The sequence below is a fragment of the Leuciscus leuciscus genome, assembly GCF_965113295.1.
Source record: "Leuciscus leuciscus genome assembly, chromosome: 25".
NCBI lineage: Eukaryota > Metazoa > Chordata > Actinopteri > Cypriniformes > Leuciscidae > Leuciscus > Leuciscus leuciscus.
In genome coordinates this window covers 19087014-19102827 of record NC_138724.1, presented here as the reverse complement: position 1 = coordinate 19102827, position 15814 = coordinate 19087014, and the positions used below count along the sequence as shown (strand labels likewise).

The following is a 15814-nucleotide window of genomic DNA, read 5'->3' as shown; positions in this document are numbered from 1 at the left end:
AGCTGATAGAAGAGCAACTTTGACTGAAATAACCACTCGTTACAACCGAGGTATGCAGCAAAGCATTTGTGAAGCCACAACACGCACAACCTTGAGGCGGATGGGCTACAACAGCAGAAGACCCCACTGGGTACCACTCATCTCCACTACAAATAGGAAAAAGAGGCTACAATTTGCACGAGCTCACCAAAATTGGACAGTTGAAGACTGGAAAAATGTTGCCTGGTCTGATGAGTCTCGATTTCTGTTGAGACATTCATGTGGTAGAGTCAGAATTTGGCGTAAACAGAATGAGAACATGGATCCATCATGCCTTGTTACCACTGTGCAGGCTGGTGGTGCTGGTGTAATGGTGTGGGGGATGTTTTCTTGGCACACTTTAGGCCCCTTAGTGCCAATTGGGCATCGTTTAAATGCCACGGCCTACCTGAGCATTGTTTCTGACCATGTCCATCCCTTTATGACCACCATGTACCCATCCTCTGATGGCTACTTCCAGCAGGATAATGCACCATGTCACAAAGCTCGAATCATTTCAAATTGGTTTCTTGAACATGACAATGAGTTCACTGTACTAAAATGGCCCCCACAGTCACCAGATCTCAACCCAATAGAGCATCTTTGGGATGTGGTGGAACGGGAGCTTCGTGCCCTGGATGTGCATCCCACAAATCTCCATCAACTGCAAGATGCTATCCTATCAATATGGGCCAACATTTCTAAAGAATGCTTTCAGCACCTTGTTGAATCAATGCCACGTAGAATTAAGGCAGTTCTGAAGGCGAAAGGGGGTCAAACAGTATTAGTATGGTGTTCCTAATAATCCTTTAGGTGAGTGTATATATAATCACCCGAGTGCCCAAAAATAGTCATGACCAACATACCAAGTCCTTATGGAAAGTATGATTTTGAGAGGATTTTAAAACTGCTTCACTTGATTTGCTAGTAATAGCTAATTATCTCAGCTATAAAATTTTACTCGTTTTATGCAACCTTATAAGGCAGCTGTCATTCACCTGCTAAGTTGTCATGAAAATGACATATTGGTTTGATTACTTTGCTTCAGTAGCTTGTTGGGCTGGTCCCATATCCTCAAGGGGAAAACTGTTGAACTTGCAAACTTAGTTATTATGACTGTAAAATATTGCTACTGAATAGATCAATCAGACTTTCCTGCCAAACCCTTCATCACAGATTATAGTACTTGATACATTAATTGAAGAGTGAAGTCTGATTGCTCTGTTTCACATTTTTATTTGGACCAAAAAATAAATAAAAACAGTACACCCACATCAAATTCGAAATCATAGATCTTCATAGACCGTTCATGATGCTGACAAAGTTTAATCACCACTTCAATCACACACACTGTTTTGCTGTTGGAAATCAGCTGTGTGTTTATCCATAGGGATTATGGCCTGTATTGTGTGTGTCCATGTGGGTAGAATGTGCTTTTCACTTCCACTGTTGTGCTTTTGCTCTGCTGTCATGAGCCACCACGGCCTCTCCCCTTTTTCCTCCCGACTGTCACAACACAATGAGTTTGTTGTTTATTAGCTCCAGTAAAACTCCCTCCATTCCTTCTGGATATAGATAAACATTATATTCAGACATTTGGTAAGAATTATGAAAACAAAGTGTTAGGGGCTATACATGTTTAGCAGAATGACCAAGCTGGCCACCATCCACTTTCATTGTGGAAAAGAACAGCTTGGAAATTTTGTTAGGTCAATTTATCTGATATTTGAAGACTCTTATTGACACACTGATGAGGGTCTTTATATCATTTCCTGTTTTTTTTTTCTTCCTCTCCTTCTCTTTTTTACACATGTTGGTTGCACCACATGACTTTGATTTGGCAGAAAAAAATAAAGGCAAAAATAGCAAAGCAAATACCATCACTGGATCAGTTTCCAGTGTAAAAAATATGGAGAGCAGCCTATTGGCTGAAGTTAAGACTGTGTCTGAAATCTAAAAAAAAATACTGCCTTCTAAGGTAGTACACTTGGTTTTAAAACAGTACAGTTTATGCATAAAATCAATAACTGTGTGTTGACAGTCTGTTGAATGGCTGAGCTCCAGCAAATCAATGTAGCTTTCAATGGATTTTTGACAGTTCAGCATAAAAGGGTTCTTCAGGACAATATGGTTCTATAAAGAACTTTTAGGCATAGGCTAGAACTATGTAAATAACCTTTAAATAAAAAATACCTCCTCCAAGAATTCAGTGAAGCTTAATGATTAATGAAGAGCAAGACTGAGGGAGATAAACATTTAGCAATGCCCTAAAGTTTAAAAACTTATGAATGAATCAATGAAACGGGTGAGGAAAAAATACTTAAAATAGCGACCTATAGGCTACTCTAGAGGAAATAACAAAAACAATCTGTCAGCATTCCTTGAATTCTGTTTCAATAAACAGTGTTTTGAGATAAGGACGGCTAGACAGGGATTTATTCCTAAAAAAGGTTCCTTATCGTTGTTCCACATTTGTTTGGAGCTGTGAATTGAGCGCCGTTTGTGTGTTTTGTCTGCGCGTGAACGCGTCTTCCGTGAGGGGCGTGGACGCGTCCTGTCTCGAGCGCACAGTGCGCGTACAGCAGGCGCGACAGACAGCAGTGCGCGCCTCGCACCTCAAAAACAAAAAAAATGGGACTTGAAAAAGAAAAATCGGAGACCAGTGTCATTATGGATGAGGATGAATTCAATAGATCGATTGAACCTATACTTGGAAAAAAACCGAAAGTGTATTCAGATGTACCGGACAGAGATCCTAACGATATTAACTCGCACTTAAAGGTAGGTGACAACTTAATGCGAGAGATTTTAATATGACTTATTTTATTAATACTTACTAATAAACATCGTTACTATACAACTGACTAAACATCGTTGATATAAGCATTGATAACGTGTTTTTTAAGAAGGTATGATGCAAAGTTCTTTTAACTTACCGCCATTCACGTGCAGTGTTTTTTAGAATGAGTCTATTCTATTTGAATAAGTGTATGTTGCACATGCGCAACAATCATCTTTTTTTTTTCAATTCAGTTTTGAGTAGATTGGCATGGCTGTTTTGCATACAGCAGGCTACTCAATTAATATCGAAATAACATAGTCATAGACTTTAGTTTCACTTTATTTTGATGTCCCCTTTACCATTCTGTTGACTATAACGTTGCACATTAGAGTGTTAGTAGAGTATTAGTAGACTGGTAGGGTTAGACAATTTAGTTACAAAGTTATAGTCATTAGAATGTCTGTTGGAGGACCATCACAATAAAGAGTTAGCATAAGCAGACCATCTACTAATTCTCAAATTAGTTGACATGTAGTTGCAAAGTTACTTATAGTTAACAGAATGTTCAAAAGGGACCATCAAAATAAAGTGTTACATAGACTTTCAGCAACACTGATCTCTTGTGGTCTTTAAATGTGTGTAGTTAAAATAAAGTTTGACATTTTATTTTATTTTTATACATTTGGACTAATTCATTAGCTGAGTTTGTGCACTATTGATTTTCATGTTTTATGCTTGATTCCACAGGTTGGTTTTGAAGACATCATCGCTGAGCCGATCTCCACGCACAGCTTTGACAGAGTGTGGATCGGCAGTCATGCTGTGTTCGAGCTGGTGAAATACGTCTTCTACCGGATCCTCACCACGTTTCTGGCTATTCCCTTGGCATTTATTGCGGGGATTGTTTTCGGGATCCTCAGCTGTATACATATTTGGTATGAAAAGACTTCTTGTTGGGGAAGGCTGTTGGCTCTATGTTGTATTTTCCACAGCCCAATTGCAAAATATTTGCCATGGCCACTTCCCACCTAGATAAAGACTTGCATTTGACAAAATTGAAGAAATACCACACAGAAAGTCTTGCATATCAGTTTTGTGCAGCACAGGTGGGCCTGTATTTTCACATATGGTGGAAAAATCCACACATAACTCTCATTGGATTGTTAACATTCTAGTCAAGTGTTTTTTTCCGACTTCTTAGGGGTTTGACACATGCAAGCAGAAACTTGGCAAAGCTTGGTGCTTGACCCTTGTGCAGTTTAGATCAGCAGCTCTTTCAGGGTCAGTGTTCCTGAGGTGCACACATTAGCACACTGTGCAAACTTTACAACCCAGAGTAGCAGAGTGACCCCATTAGCTTAGGAATGAGTCGTGCTGACAAATTTGCCAGATAAGATAAAATGTCAAGATGTAGCTCATTAAGGGCAAAGAGAAAACTACTTTTTTAACATTTTGCATGTCTAAGGCGCTATAGTGGGCGACACCTTAAATTGTGGGGTTTGTTGGATACATGTGTCTTTTCTAAATGATTGTACCTGGTTGATGCTAAAACAGGTGAAAAAAATCTCATCACAGAATATCATAAAGAATTGGAAATGGGCTGTTTTTATTTGGGGTCAGTAAGTAACCACCTAGCATCTACCCAGAATGTTTCTATCTATCAACACACCTAGCAACCACCTAGAACATCAACTACAATGCTAAGAACCTCAACAACCACATAACAACATAGCAACACCCTAACATCCACCTACATCACCAAGCATATAGTGCTAACAACCACAGGATATTAGCAGCTGCAAAGCAACACCCCCCAACAAGCACTTAGAACATCAAGTACAATGCTAAAAACCTCACAGAGCCTCAACAACCACATAGCAACACCCTAACATCCACCTACATCACCAAGCATATAGTGCTAACAACCACAGGATATTAGCAGCTGCAAAGCAACACCCCCCAACAAGCACTTAGAACATCAAGTACAATGCTAAAAACCTCACATACCCCTTTTCCACCAAGGCAGTGCTGGTGCCGGTTCGGAGCCGGTGCCTACTCGCGAACCAGTTCTTTGTGTTTCGACAGCCAAAGAACCGGTTCTCGGCCAGGAAAACTGGTTCCAAAGCGGCACCAACTCTTTGCTGGACTAGAACCGTTCTTTTATCACGTCATGCTTGCGTCGGGGGCTGGGGGCGGGGTTATTGTCGAACTTCTCGAACGTAACCTCCGTATATAGTAATCCAGACGAGCAGCACAAATGTGTTCTAAACGTCTTCTTCTGACCCCAATATAGGATCGCAAAGCCAGGAGAAACATTTGCAGAAAGACGATGTAGTCCGCCATTGTAATTGTTGTGCTTGAAGTTGGCGCAAGTGTTTCTAGGAAAGCTAAGACGTAACGTAGCCTATGGCAACGTACACAGTGACGTAACGACGTCGTTCGCTGGGCTCTCTAGTCAGTGGAAAAACAAACCGGTTCTGAGAAGGTTCGCAAGTTGAACCAACTTTGAACCAGCACCAGTTCCGAACCAGTTCTTTTTTGGTGGAAAAGGGGTAACAGAGCCTCAACAACCACATAACAACATAGCAACACCCTAACAACCACCTAGATCGCCAATCATAGTGCTAAAAAAACACATAGAACCTTAGCAATCACATAGCAACACCCTAACAACCACCTAGATAACCAAGTATAATGATAAAAACCACATTAGAACATTAGAAACAGCAATACAATGTCATAGCAACACCTAGACCCCCAATCAAACAGCTAAAAAACACATTGGCAACCACATAGCAACCATCTAGAACACCAAGCATAGTGCTAAAATCACATTGAACTGTAGCAACCGCATAGCAACACCCTAGCAACCACCCAAAATAGAACTAAAACCACACAGAACTATAGCAACTGCATAGCAGCACCCTAGCAAACACCCACAACATTGAGGATATGAGTTTTGCACAGGTGAGGCACCACTCACAATTAAATAATTTTTTTAAATAAACAAATATTTTTTAGCAAAAATATGGTTCATTAATGTTATGAATACCCTAAAATACCTTTAATCTTAGAAATAGGAAGATTGTTGCAAAAAAATAAGATTTTAGACCTGTGCTGTAGATACTGGAAACACACTTTATATATTCTCTCATCTCTTATGAATCCCTTACAGATGGCCAGTTACAGATCTTGCATATGGTTTTAATGTCAACAATATCAAAGGTTATGATTTAATGGAACCATCTGAAATGAAGGATAATGCTTTGCACACTTTCCATGGTACATTTGTACTCCAGAACAAAGAGAGAGGAACTCGTTCACCTTGATGTGAATGATTATTATATAAGCCCTATCAACACACATGATGATGAGTTATTTTCCATTTGCAGGGTGGTGATGCCAGTGATCCATGGCTGCATGATGACACTTCCCTCCATCCAAGTGATCTGGACCAGCTTGATGGACATGTTCATAGGGCCTTTCTTCTTCAGCATTGGACGGTGCTTGTCATCCATCAATATCAAGACTGTTCAAAACTGAGCAAGTCTGTCCAGATTTAACTCCGCATAGAAGTTTTGCAGAATCTTTCTGTCGTGTTCTTTTGGCCTCCTTTTTGAGGGTTATTAGCTGAAGGATAAGTTGTCCTTGACTTCTGAAGCAAAGAGAAGAGAAAGAACTTTTCTTTCATTTCAGTAGAAAATTGCAATATTCATTCCGTTTTTTAGCCACTGACATGTCAACCTCGTAATGGGCGGCGTAAGTGTTGACATGCTTTTTCAATACTCTTATGTAAGTCTAATTAAGCTTTTGTGTTATAATGTAAGACTTTTAAAATATTTTATTGTAATGATTGAGATTTTTACCTTAAGGATAAGATATTGTGCTACTGCATATGACATTGCAATAAGCGCATGATGTGCTTGTAAGGAAAAAAATATGCAACTATTTCCAATAGGGTTGTAGTGTTGTGCGATTTATTTCTGAGTTAATATTTATATTGTTTGGAGTTGATAGATTTTCATCAACAAAGAGTAAATTAGATGATTTGATGGAATTTCAGTGTACAAACTATTTATGATTTTCAGGTACATTCCTATTATAGAGAGCATTCTATACAAATATCATGTTTTCTTCTGTATCAATGACTTCTTTGACTTATCATTCTGTAATGATAGAATAGTGCCCAAATGGCGATTAGTTTGACTTGCAAAGCGACATTTGACACGCTGTTTGCCATTGATTGTGCTTTGTTAGTGGCTCCGCAGAGTAAATGGAATATTTGACTGTGCAATGGAACATTAGAGGCTCAGGTGCCGTTTCCTCACCCCTGAATGATGTCATGTAGCAAACATGCTGAACACAGCTCAGCTTATGAAAGACAGAACTAAATGCCTTTCAGTTCACAAATAAAATTTTTTTTTAAGTTGAATGGACTGTTTTCTTTGCTGAGAGACCATAGCAAGAACATCACTGTGTGGCACATGGAATGTTAACCTGACAAGATTTAAACATCTTGTGCAATGTAAAAAAAAACCTTTGCGGGTCATGTTCAATGCAGCAGATATGCCTGAGGATAATGGTGTAGTGTATGTGTATGTTTTTAGAGAGGGGGTCTGAGTGTTATTGAGTTCTTAACAGATGGGTTTTATTAAATGTCTCATTTTGCATTTGATTTTGTAGAATAATAGGGTTACTATGAGGGATTTTTGTCATTCATGGAGACTTTTATTTAATATAAAGTAATAATTGATTTAAAACATTATATAAAGGTTTAAACAGATTTAAAACATGCTACCTTTTTACCTGAGCAACAGCGACCTTTGGCCGCTATCTCGTCGTTGTTTGCATATTTTGCATTGCCTGCACATCCCAGCACCTGAACTAGATACACAAATATAGGTGCAATAAATGGACACTAAAAGATGTATAAAGTAAATGATAGAAAAGTTATAGCCTAATAAGTGTCATAAGTCACAAATATGAGAAAAAAACAAGATTAAACAACTGCATTATTGTTGAAAACATTCCAAACTAAAGTGCTAGTTTTGCCTTGAGGTGTATTTTGGTATGCAAACCGAGTCACGTTTTCAGGTTTAAACATTTCAAGAATGAATTTCTTTACAGAGCTAAAACTTTAAACTAAAACTAAAATAGTAGCCAATAAGTGTTCAGCATTCTCAATTGGTTTAAAAAACATAAAATGCACCTCATGTATAAGTAGGCTATGTAGCTGTGAACATAGGATGGCTACTTTGGTGAAATTTGGTTTGTTAACCATTTGATTTTGGTCACTCACTACATAATCCCCGTACTTCTGAATTCAGGTTGATTGGGACACTTTTTACATGTCATTTCAATGGCAAAAAGTGTCCCAATCACCATTAATTCACTCCCAAATTTGTGTTGCTTCATAGTTGTGATTACTTTACCCTTGCTCTAACGTGGAGAAACAGTGCGAGTGGATGTTTAGATCGTGCAGGAAAATATGGTACAGTGCCCAAATATGCCTCCCATTTGGGAAAAATCACGTCAAAATCTCCAAACACTAATACTGCGTAGCTCTGTGAGTGGCAGGCTAATGGAAGGTTTCATTCATTGAACACACAGCATGTCCTCAGTGACTGAGAGAAACTCCCACAGATGCCATGAGAGGTTGAAGGAGAGATAAAAACATTCAATAGATAAAGTTTTATGGGACTTCAGTTGGCAAAAAAGAGGGCTGTTGTAAGGAAGAGGACTCCCCAAAGTAAGCAATCTCCCCACGCCTCCCACACTGCTTCCTCTGTACTGATTGTCTTGTTTCCACACTCACTCATCTGATCGCACTTCAGTCACTCACAGGACAGCATGACTAGCGGATACAAGGACGGGACACCTGAAGAGGTAAGAATTACAATTATTTTAGCTCGGAAATCTTTTATTTTTGATGCCAATTCATTGTGCAACTTATTACTCAAACACTTTTAGGGGTTTATCATGAAGGCGGTGTGCTGGCACTTGCTCCATTTGTTTTCGCGCATGTTGGATAATGTGAGGTCTTATCTTTTACTGGCACGTATTTGTTCGGCAAGCCTCCCTTGTTTACTTTGTGCACACTTTGTGCAAACACAATTTGATGGAATACGAATATTAGCTAAATGAACTGCTCACTATTCATAGGTGGAATGATGTGCAAGTTCGTAGCGCATGTTGACGGAGCGCAATGCAATTTTTTATTTATATAGAATAACTCATATATTTAAAGCACGTCCTAAAAGTTTGATATTTCAATTTTGGGTGTATTTCTTTTATATTTTCTGCTGTGGAATAAAAGTAACGCACGCGCGGCGTATAAAATGGCGCCACCCTGCGGCGGGTCGCTCTACTGTGTTCCAGAGGGGTGTGGTGCTTCATTTCTATCCGCTTAAAACCATCCCATGCCAGGGCTGTGCTAAGTTGCGCCTCAGTCTTCCCTCCACGCTCATGAACTACATTTTCTGTTTTCTTTGGAACCGCAGGAATACGCTCACTCACCGTTCATCAGGAAACAGGGGAATATTTACAAACCAAATAATAAAGAAATGGATAACGACAGCATCAACGAAAAGACACTTCGGGATGTCCACACCAAGGAGATTGACCTGGTCAACCGGGACCCAAAACATTTAAATGACGATGTGGTGAAGGTAGGTCATTCACTTCACTTTTTCTGCTTTATGCAACTTTTTTTCTTTGGCCACTCACTTTAAATGCATTTATAATTAGTACAATGTAACATGAAACAACTGCATGCAACTTTTCATACGTAATTATTTTAGTATTATAATGAATCTATTATATAATGTAATTTATTTATAATTATATACATACATATATATATATATATATATATATATATATATATATATATACATACATATATATATATATATATCATAACTATTAAATGTTATGCTTTGTTATATTAAACTTAATAAAACGTCTTCAAAGATCATTACAGTTTATGCATATCCTAATAGTTCGGCATTATAACTCAACAGAAAGTTTGGCTTTATAACAAAGGCGATGAGTCACTGGTCAGTTTGTCACGGTGGCACTGGAAACAATTATTGCAAGCAGCAGCTGTCTTTCAAATCCTGTTATAGAACTTGCAAAACCTTAAATTTACTTTTAAACGCACTTGCATTCAGTCTCACCTGGACTCTACTATATGATACTGATGTGCTGGTGTCCCTACCAGGCTTCCTTAGGTGTTTTGGAGCAGCAGTTGATTTCTAAGCTTGTTCTACCTCATGGACCAGCTGGTCATACCAGTAGTCAAATTAGTTCTAGACCAGCTCGAAGATCCACAGCTACCAGCTTAAGCTGGATTTTCCATCAGGGTGGAAACAATTATCACTGGAGCAGCTGTCTCTTCAATGTGAAATGTTGGGACTGTGGCACAAGTTTGTGAAATCCGTGCATGCAATAATAGCCTGTTGCTCTCATTTGGACGGGCATGATGCTTTTGTAACTCCCATGTGGTGACGAGCTGTCAAAGTAAGGTCTTTTTTTATAGAGGAAATATTAAGAGTTTCCTGTTTTTGAGCAAAGACTGCACACCTAACATTCTTAGTGAACATTTTCCTGGGCGTGGGGCGATACCTTGCATAGCAACTTTCCCTGAAAGAAAAGTCGACTGGGTCACCTGATGATACACTCAGCTTTCAAAAAACGACCCCCCTGCATCCATCTCCACCCTTTTGCATTATATTTTCACATGTCTTTTCCCCTCCCACCACAACATGACACTGAGTCACATCCCTGAGGACACATGCAGTTGAAAGCCTCTTATGATTTGACTGAAAATTGAATCCAGATAACACCAAAAGCCAGTTTTCTTTTTATAATTTGCTGTTTGCTTGGAATTATGGGATTGCTGTCACAAGGGCTCTGAAAGGGACTCATTTTGTGCACACAGTCCTTTTATTTTGTCCTTAAAAGGGGTTGAGCACTCGCAGGGGTCTTGCGTAGGAGAGCGTAGCAGGGAATTCCCATCTCCATTTTCAAAAATTCTCTGTACACGCACACACACATACACACACATCCTTCTGCACACATGGGGCGTTCCTCCAGACCATGATGCACTCGTGGTTCAAGTGCACTCCCACAGACATCCACATCAAAGATCCTTGTGTGCAGAAACACATGCGTAGCTTTCCCTTGGAACAGAATATTTTCCTCTCATAAAAGCGCATTCTTTTAATAGCACGCTGGAGCAGGATTCCACGTGGGAATCTGGCCAGAGCACAGTCTAGTGACCTCCGCGTAGTCATCACGAATGCATTAGATTATGCTTGTAATGTACAGTGTTTGCAGAAGTACTATAAATCCTGGCTGACCAATATAGGAAAACCTTCCATAGCTAATAGAGTTACAGTACCATGGCTTTGGTGGGTTTGTTAGTCACTGCACATGAATTTGCAATTTGAAATGAATCACAGGTTGTTGCCATCGTGATCGAGGATTTAGAAAAAATAAACAAGATAGCTATAATTGTTTTTAATTTAAACCGTTGTGGATCCTCAACAATGCCATTGTTTTTGCACAACTTTTGCTGTCGGTCCAAGTTCAATATTTTGATGCATACTATGAAGGACTACTTCAAAATAAATCTTTATTTATTTATAAACATTAATTAAAAAAAGTAATTAATTGATATGTTAATATTTAATTACACATTTATATATGTAATTAAAAATGTCTGTTTATTGGTCAGTTTGAAATATGATTTATTTATATTTTTTATTTAATTGTACTTAATATTATGCATTTTAATGAAATGAATTAAATCAATTTTTTATTATAAAGTGTATTTATTTGTCAGTTTAAAAAAAATAAATATATATATATATACATACACACACACTCATATCTGCATTTTTAAACATTTTATTAAATAAACAGTAACTTATTTATTTACATTTTTATTTATATTTCATTTTGTTTTATTGTTAAATATTTTGTTATTTTAAATATCATTAAGTAAACCGTTTTAAATGTGATTTATGGAAATTATTTATTATTTACATTTTTATTTTATAAAAAGTTTTTTATTTAAATGTTTATTTTAAATGATTTAATTGATCAGTGGTCAACTGATCACTCCTACTCCTCCATAATCTGCAGTGTGCACTGGTGATTTATTAACTATGTGGACGGGTCTTATATAATCACAAGCCCCCAGATCTGAAGAATGCTAGTTGATACTTCTGTCAGTACAGTGAGGGTGTTATCAGGGAACACTGTGCAGTCAGCTCAAGAACTGTTTATTTTAACGTTGTTGAAAGTCATAGTTGTAATATTCAAGTAATGGAAACTATGTGTCCAGCCAATTGGGATATACTGTAGATAAATGAATGGGGAGGATAGGCTTTTATAAGACTGTATAATTAGGTATTTTGTTGCCAACTTGAGCCGCCATGATGGTTTCAAGCCCTTGGACAAGTAGTAATTTATCAGTTTACTCTTACAGGAACTTCAATTTACTCGAAACACTCTTCTATTTTGTCCAAACCTTGTGGTGAGCCTACCAGTCTTTTTAGCTAAAAAACGTAAGGCTAACTTAACCAGTCAGACTTCTTTGGTCAACCAGCTTTATTAGATAGACTGTGGTGGTTAACCAGCATTTCTTTTCTTTTTTTCTTTCTTTTTTTTTTGCTAGTGATCGAAGGCTTTGTTTAAACTAGCACAAATAGTCTAAAGTGGTTAAGTTGCCTACATTTCAGTAAGCAAAACTGATATTATCAGTTTAAAGATCACCATAAACAACACTGCTATCTAAAAATGTAGGTACATCTGTTTTGTTGACTAGTTATTCTGATTCAAACCGGAGTTCTTAAATAAATATTAGCTTTATCTTGACTTTCATGTTTGACCGTGAAGGACGGGGTGTGTTTGTATGCTTTTTCCCTGTATAATCAAAAATGTCACAACTGAAATAAACACATCTGTATTTAAAAGAAAGTGCGCTGCTATACAGTGATGGTGTGAGGTTTGCCAGCTCTGGGAAGATCTGAACCAAGCTTTCCAGGGCTTATTAAATGAGTTTTACATTTACATGTCTTCTCTAAATGTTAGTGTTTGGTGTCAGGCACTATCTAATCCAATCTGCGGTTGATGCAGGAGGTTTAGAGTAAGGTGACTTGGGCATGAACCAGGCCGTACCAGCCTGAGTGAACCAGAGCAGGGTGCTGGACAGTGTAAAGATGCTGTCTATGAGGAATGTGGAGATGGATGAAGAGGGGGAGGAGGAATTGTGCTGGATTTTTTAATGTCAGCCCACTTGATATGGATGAAAACATGCAGAAATACTCAGATAACTTTCATAGTAATTTAGTCATCCAAAAAATGTTAATATAATATAATAAAAAATTCTGATAGATAGATGGGTTCCAATGGGTTAGTTGTGCAAAATGAAATTATGACTGATTTTATTGTATCAATACACAACGATTTAATTCTGAAATCCATTTCATCTCCAGGTGGACTTCGAGGACGTGATCGCTGAGCCTGCCGGCACCTACAGCTTCGACGGCGTGTGGAAAGCGAGCTTCACCACCTTCACAGTAACAAAGTACTGGTGCTACAGGCTGCTGACGGCCCTGGTGGGCATCCCGCTCGCCCTGGTGTGGGGCATCTTCTTCGCCATCCTCTCCTTCATCCACATCTGGGCCGTGGTGCCCTGCGTGAAGAGCTACCTGATCGAGATCCACTGCGTCAGTCGAGTCTACTCCATCTGTGTGCACACCTTCTGCGACCCTCTGTTCGAAGCCATGGGGAAGTGCTTCAGCAGCGTGCGGATCACCACCACCAAGGTGGTGTAGGGAAAGGGAGAAGGAAAAGAGCCAGAGGGATCGGGTGGGACGGGGGAAACCAATGTCCAAAGCAGGGAGATAAATCACATGATAAACCTTTATAATAAAGAGGGCGATATAAACGTGAACAGAGACGGAGGGTTGCACTGTATTTAGGTGTCCCTTAGGTAAGACTCTCCTCTCTGTCTCTTTTCAGCGTATTTATGAGTTTTGTCTCCTCTCAGCTTTGGATTCCTTGGGGCGTAGGGGACGTGTGTGGTAAAAATTCTCATTTTTTTGTAATTTGTTAGAATTTATCAACGTAGGAAATAGGAATACCGATTTAGCCTGACTTTTAAAGGGACAGTTCATGCAAAAATGTAAATTCTGTTATTTACTTACCCTCATGTCATTTCACATCCGTCAAGCTCCAAAAACACCATAAAAGTGATCCACATGACTTGTGCGCTATTATTCAAGTCTTCTGAAGTCATATGAATGATATGAAACAGAACATGTCATATTGACCACTTTTATGGTACTTTAATGGTGCTTTTTTTGTGTGTCCTTTTTGGAGCTTGACAATGGTCACTATCATTATATAGAATATCATTTATAAATATATAAAAAATATATATAAATATAAAAAAAATTGTGAAATATATAAAAATAAATATTGTAAGGTCCAGCCGCATTAGCAATTGCTTCGATTCCTTTGAAGTAACTGGATTTCAACCGTGAAAATTTGCTGAATAACAGAAAATGTGACTGCACTTTTATCGTTAAATATTTCGCAAACTTTCCACTTTGTATCCCACAGATACATGACAGGTATATACATTTGGAATAGCATTAGGTTAAGTAAATAATGACAGAATTTTCATTTTGCGGTGAACTATCGCTTTAAGATTTGCCTACTGGGACAAGGCTGTGAATCTGTTGGGTTTTTTGTTTGTTTTTTTGTCCCCCATCGTTCATTGACACGTCCACTTAAGTCTGTCCAAAATAGTTCCTTAACATTATATAGAAGATTCGAATAGTTTTGCTATGTTCATTCTTCCATTTGGGTACCATCACCCTTTTTTTTGCCATCACTGGGTTTAAGTAATCCAAACGTTTTTTGGTTGTTTTTGGGAGAGGGTTCGGGGAAACTGAACGAATATTAGAGAAATAAGTAGGCGTGGCCCTGCTGATGTTAAGACTGCCCATCACACTGCATGTTGCCACTAAATATGGTGGATGGCCCGAACACGGAGCAAAAGAGGTGCCCTCACTGAACCCTTTGCCAACTCAGCATATACTAACAAAGAGACTGTTCCTGACTTTGACATGTAACGCTTCAAACCGGTCATCATGTCAACAGCTTTTCGAGTGGCAGAGAATGTCTTTACAACTTCCAGAAAGACATCATGTGAATCTAGCAACTATAGGACACAAAGCTAGCGTGGTTGTGAAGATTGAACTATTTTAACACTACAGCACATTACCACAGCCTTAACATATACTTAAACTTTATTTGCAGTCTTTGAAGATGAAGAATTCGTTTTTTTGCATTTTTTTTTTATGTTGTTTCTGCAGTAAGAAGTAACATTTGGTTTGGAATTTTGTCCCGTAAACAAACCTGTCTGCTTCTCTGTTTATTCACTGTCAGACACACACACACTTACACACACACACACACTGGCAAAGACTGGCAGCAAACCAAAGTTTCCAGCATCAAAGGCTGCTGCTAAAGTAGGGTTTATATAGTATTTCGTACTGACATTATGCTCACTTCTTTCACCTTTTGTCTACCCGCTTTGACTTGGTCACCTCTTTGTCTACTGTACCTGCTGTCTTAGTATCTATTGCGATGCATTTGCTTCAGTGAGTCAGCCTCTGTACATGAGATCTTATTTTTATTCATATTTTTTATATGAAAACTGAAATTCTCTTTCCTTGCTTTTACTGTAAAATCACATAATGCTGTGCACATTAAAGAAAATTTAATATAAAACAAGTTGATTTCATTTGTCTGGTTCATTCATCGTCTTTATTTGCACGTGGACGGTTGCGCTGCCGCAGGCTTTGCTTTCTTGTAATGAAAAAGTTTTTGATTAAATGGCTTTGATTTAATTTTAGGACTTTGTTTAAAGCCCTTTTGGGTTGCTTTAACCTCTCTGTGGTCATTTTAAGGCTTTCTTTATTTGTGTGCAAA

At 38.4% G+C, this 15814-nt stretch overlaps 2 protein-coding genes across 2 annotated transcripts; both read left to right on the top strand.

The window, feature by feature from the left end:
• The first annotated feature begins 2540 nt into the window (after positions 1-2540).
• Positions 2541-7232, top strand: cav2 (caveolin 2). The gene is made up of 3 exons (XM_082159940.1): positions 2541-2799; positions 3548-3735; positions 6193-7232. The coding sequence occupies exons 1-3, from the start codon at positions 2650-2652 to the stop codon at positions 6341-6343; spliced, it is 489 nt and encodes a 162-aa protein (XP_082016066.1). The 5' UTR covers positions 2541-2649; the 3' UTR covers positions 6344-7232.
• A 1227-nt stretch (positions 7233-8459) lies between these two features.
• Positions 8460-15616, top strand: cav1 (caveolin 1). The gene is made up of 4 exons (XM_082159939.1): positions 8460-8549; positions 8635-8686; positions 9301-9468; positions 13306-15616. The coding sequence occupies exons 2-4, from the start codon at positions 8651-8653 to the stop codon at positions 13645-13647; spliced, it is 546 nt and encodes a 181-aa protein (XP_082016065.1). The 5' UTR covers positions 8460-8549; positions 8635-8650; the 3' UTR covers positions 13648-15616.
• The last annotated feature ends 198 nt before the right edge of the window (positions 15617-15814 follow it).

Excerpts from the sequence above, each read along its gene's own strand:
- cav2 (XM_082159940.1), top strand. The coding sequence starts at position 2,650 with ATGGGACTTGAAAAAGAAAAATCGGAGACCAGTGTCATTATGGATGAG. Across the intron at positions 2,800-3,547 it reads ATATTAACTCGCACTTAAAG|GTTGGTTTTGAAGACATCAT; the intron begins GTAGGTGACAAC and ends TTGATTCCACAG. Across the intron at positions 3,736-6,192 it reads CTCAGCTGTATACATATTTG|GGTGGTGATGCCAGTGATCC; the intron begins GTATGAAAAGAC and ends TTCCATTTGCAG.
- cav1 (XM_082159939.1), top strand. The coding sequence starts at position 8,651 with ATGACTAGCGGATACAAGGACGGGACACCTGAAGAG. Across the intron at positions 8,687-9,300 it reads AGGACGGGACACCTGAAGAG|GAATACGCTCACTCACCGTT; the intron begins GTAAGAATTACA and ends TTGGAACCGCAG. Across the intron at positions 9,469-13,305 it reads TAAATGACGATGTGGTGAAG|GTGGACTTCGAGGACGTGAT; the intron begins GTAGGTCATTCA and ends TTTCATCTCCAG.